At 48.0% G+C, this 15,032-nt stretch overlaps 1 protein-coding gene across 1 annotated transcript; it reads left to right on the forward strand.

The window, feature by feature from the left end:
• Positions 1–4,574: 4,574 nt before the first annotated feature.
• LOC137148576 (butyrophilin subfamily 1 member A1-like) lies at positions 4,575–14,529 on the forward strand (the record flags this gene model as incomplete). The annotated part of the gene is made up of 7 exons (XM_067541460.1): positions 4,575–4,680; positions 6,616–6,963; positions 10,408–10,689; positions 12,258–12,374; positions 14,241–14,273; positions 14,369–14,401; positions 14,497–14,529. Coding segments are annotated over exons 1-7 (952 nt in total), but the record flags the coding sequence as incomplete, so codon positions are not given.
• Between the last annotated feature and the right edge of the window lie 503 nt (positions 14,530–15,032).

Here is a 15,032-nt window from a genome sequence, read left to right on the forward strand (position 1 = left end):
CTGTTGGGGTCAGTAAAGCGGTGCCGTTCAAGGCAATGTGGCCTAGTGGTCAAGGTCAGCAAAGCGGCCCTCAAGCCGGGGAAGCACAGCCTAGTGGCCCTTTGGGATAGTGGGGCATAGCTTAGTGGGCATGGCACCCAGGGTTGCAGTAAGGGAACACTGGTAAATCGACGGGCGACACGCAAGCTACACTACGTAGGTTGTGTATCTCCCGTCGACGGCAGCCGGCTGTGTAGGCCAGGCCTCAAGGAGCAGAAGTGGGACTGTTGTCAGAACACTCTCCCCTGCACAGAGCTGTGTATATGCCAAGGCAATGAAGACTGGGGTAACCCACATACCCTCCACAGAGCTTATAATGATGAACAAGATGATGATGATGCTGAAGAAAAACGTCACCAGCAGTATTACATTTTAGTGATACCTGTGCAAATTAATTACTAGATTTTGTTTTGCCCTTTAGATTGTTGTTGTGGGGCTTTAAGATCACAAAAAAATATCTAACTTTATGTCTTAAAAGAACACCAGGAGTTATTAAACTACCAAAAATAAACGCAAATATTTCCAAGTGGTCATTTTAACATATTGATGGTGTCGTTTCTATGGTAATGGCACCACTTGACAGCCCTGCATCATCACTCATCTGAATGTTGATATACGTTTTCAAATGATGTATGATGTGTGTGTGTAGAGAGGGTACATTAACTCGGCCACATTGGTCATGTCTGTCACTCATCTGTATATTTCCAGTGAGGTTAATGGACTTTTTTTGACTGCCTGGATCGCAGCATTAACGCCAGATTTAGAGATCAGAGCAGTGTGTGCTAGTGTTTTATAGATAATAATTCATGTTAATTTCTCTTTATTGCCAATTTAAACATAGGCTGAAATGAACACCTAGTGAATCTCAACATGAGCTCTGCCCTGTAGTAACATTCACGGGGCAGGAGGGCAGAAGAAAAAATCTAACATGCCTTGAAAAGTGAGTTTAACATACTTTAGGACCACCAACAGTAAAACACCGTAATCATAATCTGATGGTTATTACAGGTGTTACTAGAGGGCTGAGCTAAGGTTGGTTAGTTGCCCTGACTGTACATTTCCATATCTGACCATCTTTGGATTTATTTTATGTGGAACTTTAACTGTGCTGGTTGTGTGGTTAACTACCACAGCCCTGCAGTGCACTTTACCCACAATTACTGGTGTGTCGTCTCACCTTTAACTCCACTTTAAGACAGCTTTTGTCAAGCAATTGATAGATTAGATAATTTCCATGCTGTGAAGGGGGAGAGGAAAGAGCCATGCAGATGATTATTATTTGTACCTTTGATTCCTTCTTTTCTTAATAAAACTTCCCGAGAAACAGAGAGTAAATGTGACCCTTGTGAACAAACAGCCTCAGAGCTGGTAAGGGGAGTTTTCTTGTATTTTATTGCTGCCACGTCTGAAGGTCAGAACAACTCCTGCTCCCAGAGATGGGAAGGACAGAGACACCCAACATAAACCCTGGTTTTAGGGCTCGAAGAACAATAATTCACAAGGAATTTGAAGCCAACATTCATATTTAGGCACCTAAATAAGTGATCTGACTTTCAATTTTACTGTGCACTTACACTTAATATTTAAGTTTGCTGGATCAGCAGTTGCTCAGACCCCTGAAAATCAGAACATTTATTTAGGTAGCAATTTTCACACTTACTCTAAAATATGCAACACCCGCCCTGCAGCCCTCAGGCTTGAAGCCTTGAAGAGGAGATTCTTTCAGGGAGCCTGGGTGCAGACTGGGCTTTTTCCTAAACACAATCCAGGAGTTGGACAGGGAGCTCTGAACATTTGGGCAGACCATTACCGTCTCTGTGTTTAGTCTTGAGAGAAGAAGACTGAGAGGGACCTAATAGTCTTCAAACATGTTAAGACTGATATAAAAAGGACTGTGATCAGTTGTTCACCATGTGCACTGAAAGTAGGACTCGAGATAATGGGCTTAATCTGCAGTCGTTCCAAGGTTGAGCAGGTAGGGGCGCTCTGGGCTCTGGCGAGTCTGTCTATTTCCTTACTCACAGCACTTATCCTTTAGATCAGAGGCTCTCAACCTTTCCAGACGACTGTGTTCCTTACAGGAGTCTGATTTGTCTTGTCTACCCCCAAGTTTCACCTCACTTAAAAACTACTTGCTTACAGAATCAGACACCATTACTGAAAAATTGCTTCCTTTCTCTTTTTTTTTATCATATAATTATAAAATAAATCAATTGGAATATAAATACTGTACTTACATTTCCATGTATAGTCTATAGAGCAGTATAAACAAGTCATTGTCTGTATGAAATTTTAGTTTGTACTGACTTCGCCAGTGCTTTTTACGTAGCCTGTTGTAAAACTAGCAAATATCTCCTTGAGTTGCTGTACCCCCTGGAAGACCTCTGCGTGCCCCTGGTTGAGAACCACGGCTCTAGATGAGCTGTTACTGCCAAAGGGCCTCATTCCTGGTGATCTCAGGGATAAATTGGCACCTCCTTCCCCTGAAATTACAGATGGCTGTGGAAACGTCCATGCAAATTCAGAGATCTCTCTGCTCATTGGAACACAGACGGGGATGCTGACACAGGGCTTGTTCTCCCTTTTGCTCATCCGCTTTATTTAATAATATCAGACGTAATTGGCAGACAATGTCCATTTGTAAATTTCCTTAGGTGATGTTATGCTGATGTGCCTTGTGCCTTCATGTGTGTTTCTTCCCCCTCCCTTAGTGACAAAGGCCTGGCTGCACAAAAGGAGTTAAGTGCTTTAGCCTGGGGATTAGGCACCTAAGTCCCAGTTTTAGGCTCCACTGAGATGCACAAAACTCCAGCTGAACTTGTAGGGGCCTGAACTCACTCAGCACCTAAGTTTTTGCAATAAAAGTTCCCTCAGTGCTGATGTTTTAGCCTCTGGGAATGTGCACGGCTGCCTGCCTCTGAGCATCCACATGCCCGCCCGTCTCCAACTGAGCCCAGAGCCTTCACAAACCAGGGGATGCCAAAGACAGGCCTTCGGCCACCTGCCGGATTGGCACCTCAGGGAAGTGTCCACAAAAAGCAGAGGCCTTTTCTCCTAACCTTTAGCCCAGTGGTTTGGGTCCTCACATGGCTAGCGGGAGAACCCCGTTCAAATTCCCCCTGTACCTGAGGGGTAGAAAGGATCCAGCCCCTCTTAGGTAAGGCCCTTAACCACTGAGGTGTGGGATGTGCTGATGTGGGGCTTCCTCACTCTCTCCTGGTGCTCTGAGGATAAATAATTAGAGTGACTGGAGTCGGGAGAGTGGATCCTGGGTCTGTCACAGCCTGGGTAAGCGCGCAACGCACCAGGCTATCGAGTTATTCTCGTGCGTGTGGGTGCTCGCTTTCTCTGGCCCAAATGAGAGAGAACACAAACTGGAGTATGATTGTGTGACCTGGTGGTTAAAGCCCCTCATCCAGGGTGGGGGCGACCCAGGATCCAGTCCCCAGCTCCAGTGATTCTCTCATTATTTATACACAGTGAAACGGCTTCAACAGGACAGACTGAGGGAGCCCTAGAGCAGATACCCCGTAGCCCAGTGGTTCAGGCACTCCAGTGCAAGATGGCAGATCCCTGTTCAGAGCCCTTCTCCCCCTTAGGCAGAGGGGGACCTTGAACCAGGGGCCTGTCACACCGCAGGCGCGTGCGCTAACGACTGGGCTAAAAGGCTAGGAGGGAAGGGCACCTCCTCCTTTCCCCAGCATCTGGCAAACATGGTGTAAGTGCCCAGCTCCAAAGCCAGTTCCCAGCTGTGGGTCGCTACTAGAGCTGGGCACCTCCCTGCAGGCCAGACTGAGGTGCCTCTGTCTGAGAGGGGGGCGGGGCTTAGCGCGCTCCCCTCTGGCTGGCACCTCCCCTGGGCTAGTTCAGGCACCAGCAGCTCCCCGCCTAGCGTGCTGGCTTTTGTGAATGGATGAATGGCAGCCTGAGGCACCTCCCCCGCCCTGTCCATTGTACAGGACCCTGGGCACCTACCTCAGGCTTTGTGACTCCCTGCGGTCTCTGAGGCACCTGGAAGTTAGGTGCTGTGATGCTGGGCCCACAACACCAAACCCGCGTCACTCAAATGACGTTCCAGAGGGAGGGGGTGAAAAATGAGAAGAGGAAAAACCTTGGTCCAGATTCAGTGAATCCCTCCCAGCCCCACCCGAGGCTGCAGGGCCATTGCCCGAGGGAGGGCAGGTGCCGTTACCACTTCCGCCCACTGTACAGGTTCTGCCAGGGCAGGAGGGGCTTTACCTCCCCCAGCTCCATCAGTGGGAGTCACTGGGTTGAGGGGACCGGGAATCTGCACCCTGGAGCCCTGGTCAGGCTCCCTCCCTGGCCACTGGCTGCGGCATTTTACCCACTGCACCATGGAACCCCAGTTCAGAGCTGGCGCAGACGAAGCCTGTTTGTCTGAATCTCCTCCCCACAGCCTGTCCCACTCCCCAAGCACGTCTTATCTCCTCCCTGCAGCCCTGTGTCCCTGTCCCTGCGTCACACTCACTCGCCGTCTGGTTTGTTATTTCTCCTCTTCCCCAGGCCAAGCTGCGATGAGGGGGAAGGTTCCCTCGTTCTCCCCCGGCTGCACAGTGAGCTCCGCTCTGCCCGGCTACCTCGCTCTCTGCCTCGCTCTGCAGACTCACAGGCTGGCGTCAGGTAGGAGCTCCGGCCCCTCGCTGGGTTTGCTGCCCTTTGCTATTGCTGGTCATCACCGTCCCTCTCGCGTCACGGCCTGGTCTGATAACCCACCTCTGCTCCACCCGCCTGCTGTGGCTTTGCTCTTTACACAGCAACCGGCCACATGGAGACACCACAGGGCACAGCTGGGTCCCCAGGAACCATGGTTACTAGCTACACACCACATTGTCAAGTGTATCTACACACACATACGGCTACTCTGACTGGAGGCTTCTAAAAAACAGAACATGGTGAGCGCCACGGCAGGGCTCACAAACCATTAAAAGTGCCACTATCCAAATCCTATACCCTGCACTGATGGGCAGGATAAGTCACAGATCAGACTCTTCAGCCACAAATGAGTCCTGCATCCCGGACTTTCTGGTTGAGAAGTAACAACCCACCAGTCATTCATACTGCACTGGACACGTCTGATTAGGGCTCAGAGCTAAACGTCATCTCACAATGAGGGTGTGAGGATATTTGTCAGCTTCTTCATTCTGTGCCCTTGGTGAAGGCCTTATAGTGACCCTCTCCACCCCCAGGGCTGACTTCACAGCTACTCTGGCTCTATGATTCCCTCCTGCTGTGGTTCCCATCCTGCCAATTTAACCAGCTCTCTCTGTGTCTCCTGATGCTGAGTCTCTGCCCTGTGACACCTGCCCCTACCCCATTCTGTGCAGTGTCACAATGGCTGGTTCTCTGCCCTCTGCAATTGTCTATCTGCCTCCTTCTCCCTCTCCATTACCTGACTTTGCCTGTGTAGTGATGACAATCTATGTTCACATCTTCACACCTTGCAAGTCTTTACACTGTCTGAACACCCGTCCGGGAGGCCCCTCCACTGGAGCAGCATAAAATGTCCTTAGTGTATCAGAGAACCAGGCTTTCCAGTATCCATTACCCCCAGGGTGCCCATGAGAAGTGTTGAGCCCTATTCACAGATACTAGCGCAGTGTGTAACATTCACATGTGAGCTCTGCGTGACAGACACTGCAACCACATGTGGTATTTTGGGGACTACTGAATGAACGTTATGAATATTCTGTGCATTTTTGTACCTCCCTTATAAATAGTATCTATATGTGCTGTGTGTATCTGTGTGGGCTCAGGATTGTAATCTGTGCCATGGGGAAAGATTACCCCAGCTACTCCAGTATCTACAACCATGGGGGGTTAATTACCTCTGGGACAGGTAACAGCTCCAGAGAAGTACCATCCCTAGGGAAAATTGCTTAAACTGATTCAGACCTGGTCCAAGAAGCCAAAGAAAACAAAGATTTTTTGTATAAACCCTTGATGTAAACTGACCGGAAGCCTGAGATCTTGGGCTACAAACCGATGACCTGTTAATCAACGGGGCAAACCATTAGAGAAGGATCTGAAAGACTTTAGAACCTACCAGAGAGTCCCATGTGCCAGATGAGAATCTTTGTTATAAGCAGGACGTGTCCAGACCTTTGATTCATTTATGTTAAGTTTTTTCTGTCAGGCTTTTGTCCTTTAATGGTCTCTGCTGTGGAGGAGCCGTTTGGTTACTGGTAATCACTAGCACACACTGTTCATAGCCCTGGGAAAGAAAGCAAAGCGCAGGTGCAAGTGCAGTGACTTGCAGGGAACTGCAATCCTAAAACCCCAATGTGGCAGGAGAAGGACGTGGGTCCCTGCCCAGAGAGAGGTGATGACTGGAGGCCTGAGGGGACATTCCTTGAGAAGACCACGGAGGGGGTCAGAGGTGCAGTTACCCCAAGCCTGTGACTCTCTACACTCATAGGCATGTCTAGGGCACTGCATGGGTACGTGTTGCTCACTTCTAACGCAGGGCGCTCTCTTACGGTGAGTCTTGCTGCTGAATTAATGCCACCCCCAGCCCCTCGCTGATTTAATTTACATTTGTCATTGCAAATTTCACAGCACAGTTGAAGGTGACAGGACCTGACCATCCAATCACTGCTTATGTCGGTGGGGAGGCCGTCCTGCCCTGTCACCTCTCCCCCAGGATAAGCGCTGAGCGCATGGAGGTGAGATGGTTCCGACCCCAGTTGTTTGCAGTCGTGCACCTGTACCGTGATGGGAAGAATCTGTATGGAGAGCAGATGCCGGAATATCAAGGAAGAACTGAGCTCTTGAAAGACAACATCACCAATGGGAGAGTTTCCCTGAGAATACGCGATATCCGGCCCTCAGACGATGGGCAGTACACGTGTTTATTTCAGTCCGGTGTCTCTTATGAAGAAGCTTTATTGGAACTGGAGGTGGCAGGTCAGTAACTTCTGCTGATGTTTTAATGTGTTAAATAGGGTAATAAGTGGAGTCAGAGGGTTCATGGCAAGATGCACAATTTTTCTCGTTATGGTGGGACACTAGCTCTGCTCTGGGTAAGGTTCATTTTAGTTCACTGTTAAAAAGCCAGTTTTTCTAAGGTCTCTGAAATCCAGGCTGTGATGTTGACTGAACTAGGGGGACATTTTATTATATTATTTAACAGCAATATTTCAAAATTACAATAATTCATGAGATAGGCCATGTCAGGTACCATAAGAAAGGTTATAGTTTGCTAAGATGATGATATTTTTTATGTGTATGTGTTATATTTGTATTAAAAGTTATGGATATGTTTGATGTATCTGTATTTCAACTTGTGCTGTGTTTCTGGGTGACTAAACTTTTAACCTAAACAGTCAGGTGACATTAACATGTGCTTATCACAACTGTTTTTGTGCACACTGGGGCAGAACAATGGCAGATCCCCCCACACTGATGTCACCAGCTGGGATTGATCTCGGCTCGTGTCTGGCACCCACAGGGTCGCAGTGGTTGATACGCAGGGTGCTGTAGCCCAGAGCCTGGTCTAAGAGTGGGAGAAGTGAGGAAGAAGCAGGAGGCCTGACCCCTAAAAGTACTGTCAGAGAGAGCAGAAAGGGGGCAGAGGTGCAGCTAGTTCTGTAACCAGCTATGCCATGAGGTTCAGGTCAGGTGCAGCCAACACTTGCTCTACACTCAAACACTGAGCCTGCTCCGCGCAAACCACCCCCAGCTTGTAAAATGTTCCCACCCCATCGCCCTGAGGATTCCTTCTGGGATGGTGCCTTCACTGGCCCCTCACCAACCATCTCTGACACCAGGCTGCTGACTATCCCCATGGCAAGAAGTCTGTGCACTGCTACTGACACACCCTGCACAACTCAGCGCTGACATGAGGCATGACTGATCCCTCCCAGTACACCTGCATGTCTCCACACGTCACAGGGACAGCTCTGCCTGTGCACTCCAAATAATCCCTCCACTAGTTATTGCAGCTACACTGAATCCCGTGAACACAGCGTTAGTGCATGCAGCCAATTCCCAGTGGTTATTGCCAGCTCCAAGGAGGCAGAGTTAAGGTTGTTGAGGTGTTTACCTTCACTATGGATTTCCTGGTTTTCAGAGGTCGGAGTTTTGCTGAACTCAGCACTCTGGAAGGGCAGGAGATAATATCACCAGGCAGCCTGAACTCTGCGCTAACCAAGGATTTGTCAGTGAATTTTCTAATTTTTAAAACAGCAAGGGAAATGTTTGTTGTAGGAGTTAATGGCCATTTAGGCAGTTGTAGTTCTCACCTGGGTTTGCAGTTGCTACATGACTGTGTCTAGGTAATAATCAAAAGACCCAACTTTTGTAAAGTGATTTTCCTTCAGTAGATCTCAGACAACTTTACATCATTATCCCCATTGTACAGATGCATGTGCAGAGGGCAGGGCTTCTCCACATCCTGGCACACATGGGGGCAGGGAGAAGGGTTCAGATCCCTAGTGACAAACCCCCTCCCTCACAACCCAGCTCACATGAGGCTGTGTGTGTGTGTGTATGAGTGTGTGTGTGTGGGGGGGGGGAAGTGGGGTCAGACCGCATGAACCAGGTTTTGCAAATAATGAATGTTGTGTTTTGATATTTATCTGCTACTTCCATCTAGTGCATTGTTTATACCTGTATGTTTTGTTTACATAAAAACAATACAAATAAAGCTTAAAAAAAAAAAAAAGAATCCTGAGTGGGGAAGGCTCCAGACACATGTCCCTTCTCTATCGCTCCGTGGAGGAACATCTCTTAGAAATTTCCAGACAGCTAAAGGCCTTCTCTGCACAGCGTGGTCTGGTGTGGGAGGCATTACCTTAACCCTGCTTTTCCTTCTTATCTAATGTCTGCATTTGGTGGGTGTGTTTCCTGGCTCTCAGAGGAGTCCAATTTTCTGTTGCCAACTTCTGCTCTCTAGAAGGGTAGGAAGCACTGCCAACACAACCTGACCTCCCCAGTAACAAAGTGTTTTGGCAGTGAATTAATTTAAGGCTTGTCTACACATACACATGCACCGGTTTCAATGAAGTAGTGCAAAACCCTATGTGCACACTCTTAAATGATTTGGAAATGGTTTGTATTAGTTTAGCTTGAGTCGATTTCTTCTTGATTAGAGAGTGTCCACACAGGGGTTTGCACTGGTTTAACTAAACCTCTTTAACTAAACTGGAGCAAGTTTGCGCATAGAACACGTTACATGTACAGAAATACATGAGATTTTTTAGGGGACAAGGCAATATGCCACATTTATTATGAGAAAACACAATTATGTTAATAGCTATTATCTAGTACCTAAACACACACACATAGACACCAAATGTTCTGCAGTACATCAGGTATAGTTCCCAGTCCTGATCATTGCTGGAGATCATAGCTTGAATTCGTAGCTGGTGTTTGAAGCTGGCCAGGTCAATAGCAGACATGACTTTCCTCTTGTCTTGATTATACTTTGTTCTTTTCTCTCAGGGGTAGATCCTTCTTGCTTTTTCAGGGATTTGTCTGCATTCTTCAGCCATTAAGGTGGTACTTGCATTTCATCATCAGGACAGGCTGGCATTGGAGACTGATCCCATCACACACTCCCTTCATTCACCCATCTAAATGACATTACACAGTATACACCTAGACGGAGTTTTATGGAGAATGTAAAATGGAGTACATTATTCAAGATGGAGTTACAATTTACAATATGGAGTCCCATCAGACATTTTTTACAATGTAATAGGACAAGTTATTAAAAGGAGTTACTTTAGTTACAATAGCAAAGAATAGATACACAGTATTAAAGAATAGATACTCTAAAAGCAACTTCTAATGGCTATGAAGGAATGAGATACTTAATTAGGAAAATTTCTATACAGACAGTTTCTATCAGTGCTAATAATAAAAGCACAAGTGACTGAAATAGTGGAAGGACAAAACTTAAACTGTGGAGAGACAAGAAGCAAGTGACTTGAACACGGCTTTGTCAGTGGAAACTAATCCAACACAGGAACGGCTTTCTCAGTGAACAAATGAAAGCGGCTCTACCAAGCATCTCTTAATACATGCACAGCGCGGTTTTCTGAATGAATCAATTAGCGTGGTTTTATGAATGAATGAGTGTATGTTATTGATACAGTAAAAAAAATTCATTTGTACAATGAATTCAATTCCATTTATCTATCTGTAGCCCTACAAGCAGACCTGACATTAACATTAATTTTACTGTATGTCAAATTGGAAACTGGCCAGTTTAACTAATCAGCCACACCCAGGGCTCACATTCAGTTATTAGTTTAATAGGAAATGGGTTTTGATAATAGTGGAAAAATGTTTCTCTCATTACTGGGTTCTGCAGTGTCATCACAAGTCCATTCATTTCTTCTGTAGGTTTGGGCTCTGATCCTGCCATCTCTGTGGAGGGACATCAGGATGGAGGGATCCGGGTTGTGTGTCGATCATCTGGATGGTTCCCAGAGCCCAAGGTGCTGTGGAGAGATCTCCAGGGGCAGCTCTTACCATCAGCCTCTGAAAACATATCCCAAGAGGCCAATGGCCTGTTTCAGACAGAGATTGCCATTGTTCTAACAGAGGAGTCCAACCGGAAAGTGTCCTGCTGTGTCAGGAACCCCCGACTCAACCAGGAGAGGCAGTCAGAGATTTCCATAGCAGGTCAGTGCCTGTCCAAGCCTCACGTGGATAGACTGAGATGGTGCAGACAGTGGTAGAGGGTATTTAAAATTGTATCTTCTCATTATTGGCCTGAACCTTCAAGGTGCCGAGTGCTTCTTGTAAATCCTGAGCAGCCTCAATGCTCTGTGCCTCCAGCAGGAGCTGAGGGTGTTTAGGACTTTGCAGGCTGGGCCGCCATTGGCCAGATTCTCAGAGCAGCTCCGTATCCAGTGATCATCTCTTCTCTGGGGGGAGGGGGAGGGAATTCTCCTTTGTCCCTGCAGTGCAGTGAGGACTATGCTGGATTTGCAAGCTGTCAGTTTAGGAATGGGGGTTGGGATTGGGGTTTTCTAGGTCCTATTCGCAGACTGGGGGAGGGCTCTGCAGTGTGTGAGCAGAATCAGGGTTTGTCTACAGGAACAGTTAGTTCACGGGAAGCTGGGGGGTAAATCTGCCTCACTCTAGCCTGTGGACCCTGCTACCTGCACTAACAATTCCATAGTGCGCTTTGATCTTGATTTTAGGTATTATTAGCTACCAAACCACTTCCTTAATACAGAATATTTCATCTCTATACTAATAAAAATGTTGCAGTTGTAAAGCACTATTCATCTGAGGTCTCAAGGTGCAGCACTGCTGTTTAGTCTATGATATGCCCAGGATTACCTGATTGTTATGTTCACAGCGTACACAGTGAGAGTGTAAAACAAAACATAAACACTCTTCCTGGAAGGCTGCAATGTAACACTGCTTTACTTCTAAGAATCCAGAACTCTACCACATCACAGCCAAGTACAGAGAGAGACAAAGCAGGCTGCTCCCTAAGGCAGAGGAGCAGAACTCAGCCCACCTTGCTCTTGGCTGGCTCTTTGCAGATTGACTGCAGAGGACCCAGATACACACTCCCCACAGAGCCCCTTAGCCTGCAAGCAGGACCAGGAATCCCCTCAGGATTTAAAGTGACAGTTTGTAATTTTTAGAGAGTTTCAATACACCACACTGATCACTTAGCAAAGGACTCTAGTCAGCCATTGCTCAGGGCCCAGGGAACAGGAATCTGGAGGAATTTTTACTCAGAATTTCCAGGCCCAAGCTTTGTTTTTATTAAAATCCTTCATTCACATATTTGGGGTCAGACTCTGTCATGTAGCTGAGCCTCTCGGAGCTCAGGGAGTCGGGGTGTCAGGAAGCTGGTCACAGCTCTGATCCTGAGGGCCAGTCTGCACCAGCTGCAGCCTTGGGGTCAGTCAGAGCAGCCTAGGGAAGTGAGGGAACACCGGCTCCCTTGGATGTAGGCCAGGGGAGGATGAAGATGGATGCAGCATAGCAGAGCTCCTCCCTGCCCCCTCCCTGTCACCATCACGCTTCCTCCCATGAGTTAACCATATTCAGAAAGAAGACTAAAGCTTGGACTTTCATTGGCTCAATAATAAAGCACAAAGGAGCCACATCTCACTGTGTATTTCCCTGTGAGATTCTTGTAACTGTCCTGGTCACCATTGTCCAGTGTCCTGCCTTCATCCTGCACGTGTTTGCTTCCAACTAGTCAATGACACTTTCTCTTGCAGAGCTGTTTTTCCTGAGGGTCAGTCCCTGGATGGTGGCTCTGGGGGTGATCCTGGCTCTCCTGGCTGTTCTCATTGCCCTGGCCAGTTACTGCTTCTGGAGGCAACACAGAGCGAAAGGTAAAGTAACCAGGGGATGGGGACTTGGTGAGAGAGACAGACAGACAGAAATTTAAAAACAAAACCAAAAGCAGAGAGACAGGGCTTAAGGGGCTTTTTTTAGTGTCCAGAGAAGTTTCAGGCAGTGGGAGCTGGGCTGAGGGTGAAGGGGGAGCTGAATAAATTATGACTTCACATTTGAACCAAGAAGCGTCAAGTGGTTTCACTCCTTCGGCTCTCACCAAGGCACCCGCTGGAATGTGACTCTGAGCTATTCCGTGGGGTCAGCCCTGCTCCAGCTGAAACACAAACGTGAGGCTCAGTGAGCTGGGCTTGGAGCTCCGACGTGTAACTGGGCTGCTTGCAGGAAAAGCAGAAAGCAAAGTAGGAGGAGAGAAGGGGCTTCTTAAGGCCCAGTTCTGCCCCCCAGTCTGTGCATGGGTCCCCTCTTTTCCCCGTCTAGGTAAGTAAGAGCTGTAGATGGGTAAAGCAGTGATTGTGCAAATGGAAAGGTCAACAGTTACCTTATCTACACTAAGATTTGCCCAGCTTGAGATCCTGCTACAGGAACAGGGCAATGAACTCTCTACTGCAGTGTAAGGGCTCAGCTGGAGTTTTTTCTCCTGTCAAAAAGGGCAGAAATTGGCCTTCAGTGATCTCTGTGTTTATAGGGAGCTGGGGTTTTCAAAGCTGCCTAAGGGCTCTGAATGCTCAGGTTTTGTTTAAATTAATGAGAACCAGTGTGTAAACCTCTAAGGCTTCTTTGCAAGTCCCACCCAGAGGGTTTTCTCATCTGAAATGCTGTGAACTTTAGGTAGAAATTTGCAAGTGTAGGAAGGGGAAATGTCTGTTGAATGATTTTCCAGCCAGGACGGAAGCAGGTAATTCAAAGAAGCAGAAAGGAGCCGTGCTGTTTACTTGTGAACGTTGGAAGAGAATGTTTTATTTTTAGAACTGTCACCTCCACACAGGTTTGAACTGGCTAATTGTGGTTTGAATGGATACAGGATGCACATTGAGCCCATGTTTAGGTGACAGGGATTATCTCATTTCGAGTTGTATGTAAAATGTGTCTATGTGCGCAGAGAGAGCTACATTGGGCTCATTTCCAAACAGTAACAAATCAGACCAATTAACTGTCACTGTCGTGTTTCACGGGCCTTAGAGAGAATTCTCTGCCCCAGCTGCACGGCTGTGCGGTCTGGCTAGGAGTGCTGTAACAAAACACACACACACTCAGGATTTGCACAGCTGTGCAGTCTGGTTAGGAGTGCTGTAACAAAACACACACACTCAGGATTTGCACGGCTGTGCGGTCTGGCTAGGAGTGCTGTAACAAAACACACACACTCCGGATTTGCACAGCTGCCCTGAGATGCTGCTTGCACTGGGGCACAGATGGTCTAGCTCAGGCTGTGCTCAGAAGTGACTGTCAGATGTGAGGCTACCTCCATTTCCTGCAGTGTTTGTATCCCAGGCTGACACACCCCGTGGGCGAGCTCCATGTGGGAAAGAGCTGATCTTAGAGGTGATGCCTGCAGGGTCCATCCACACCCTCCTCCCCGGCTCATGCTGAACTGAGCACCCAGCTAAGGAAAAGCACCTCCCACCACGTTCTTAGCTGGGCACCTCTCAGTTAACCTCTCCTTACAGGGAGCTGTTCCCATGTCTCACTGGGACCAGGGGGCAGGTACCATCCCCATGACCAGGAGCTGGCCTAGGATGGGAGTGCAGGGACCTCCGCAGGGACCCATCTGTGTCTCTCCATGTGTCCGTCTATTTGTTTCTCTATTTCATAACGACAGCCCAGCTGCATTAAACAATAACAGGAACTTCACCATAAACATGACAGAATGAAATCTCACCTCTCACCCTTTCCCCGTGTAGAGACTCTGCGATCGGAACTGGAGAGCGAGAAAGGTCAGTGTCTGGGCCAGTTACAGTAACTAACATTACAGTTATTCCCATAAACACAACAGATTGAAATTTTTCCTCTCACCCTTTTCTCTCTCTAGAGACCCTACGATCTGAAATGCAGAGCGAGAAAGGTCAGTGTCTGGACCCATTACATTAGCTGACAGTAGAGTTATTCCCATAAATTCTAGAAGGTGAAATCTCACCTCTCACCCTCTTCTCTCTCTAGAGACGCTTCGATCTGAACTGGAGAGCGAGAAAGGTCAGTGGCTGGGCCACTTGCATTGACTGCCGTAAAGGTTATCCCCATAAATATGACTGAATGAAGCCAAAGGGAGGCTGTGACTCAATGTAAAGATCTCATAGGCTGGGGATTCCCTCGCTCAGCCCAGGGGCACAGCTGGGCCTGGAGGGCCCTTGGGAAGCAATGGGATGGCTCAGGCTGTGGCTATGGAGCTGTGTGGGCTGCAGTGCCCACAGCAGGGACATCGCAGAGCTGTGGGGAGCAGTGATGGGGTGGGAAATGCAGCAAAGCCCCCCATTCAGTTGTGGGGGGAGGTATTTGCACAGAGATGATTTTGCTGGGGTAGGAGGGGGCTACATGTGTGTGCTGGAGAAAGTGTAAAACACACATGGGCTGGAACAATTGCAAATAACGTGCTGGTGTTTGAATGGGTGATGATGGGGAATGTCTCCGTATCAACACCAGAGCCCAAGCAGTGAGCTCAGGGCTGCTCGCGCTGGCTCAGACGGGCCCTGCAGGGG

The sequence above is a fragment of the Emydura macquarii genome, unplaced genomic scaffold (genome assembly GCF_026122565.2).
Source record: "Emydura macquarii macquarii isolate MOO-44397 ecotype Brisbane River unplaced genomic scaffold, CSIRO-AGI_Emac_v2 contig_667, whole genome shotgun sequence".
Taxonomy (NCBI): Eukaryota; Metazoa; Chordata; order Testudines; family Chelidae; genus Emydura; species Emydura macquarii.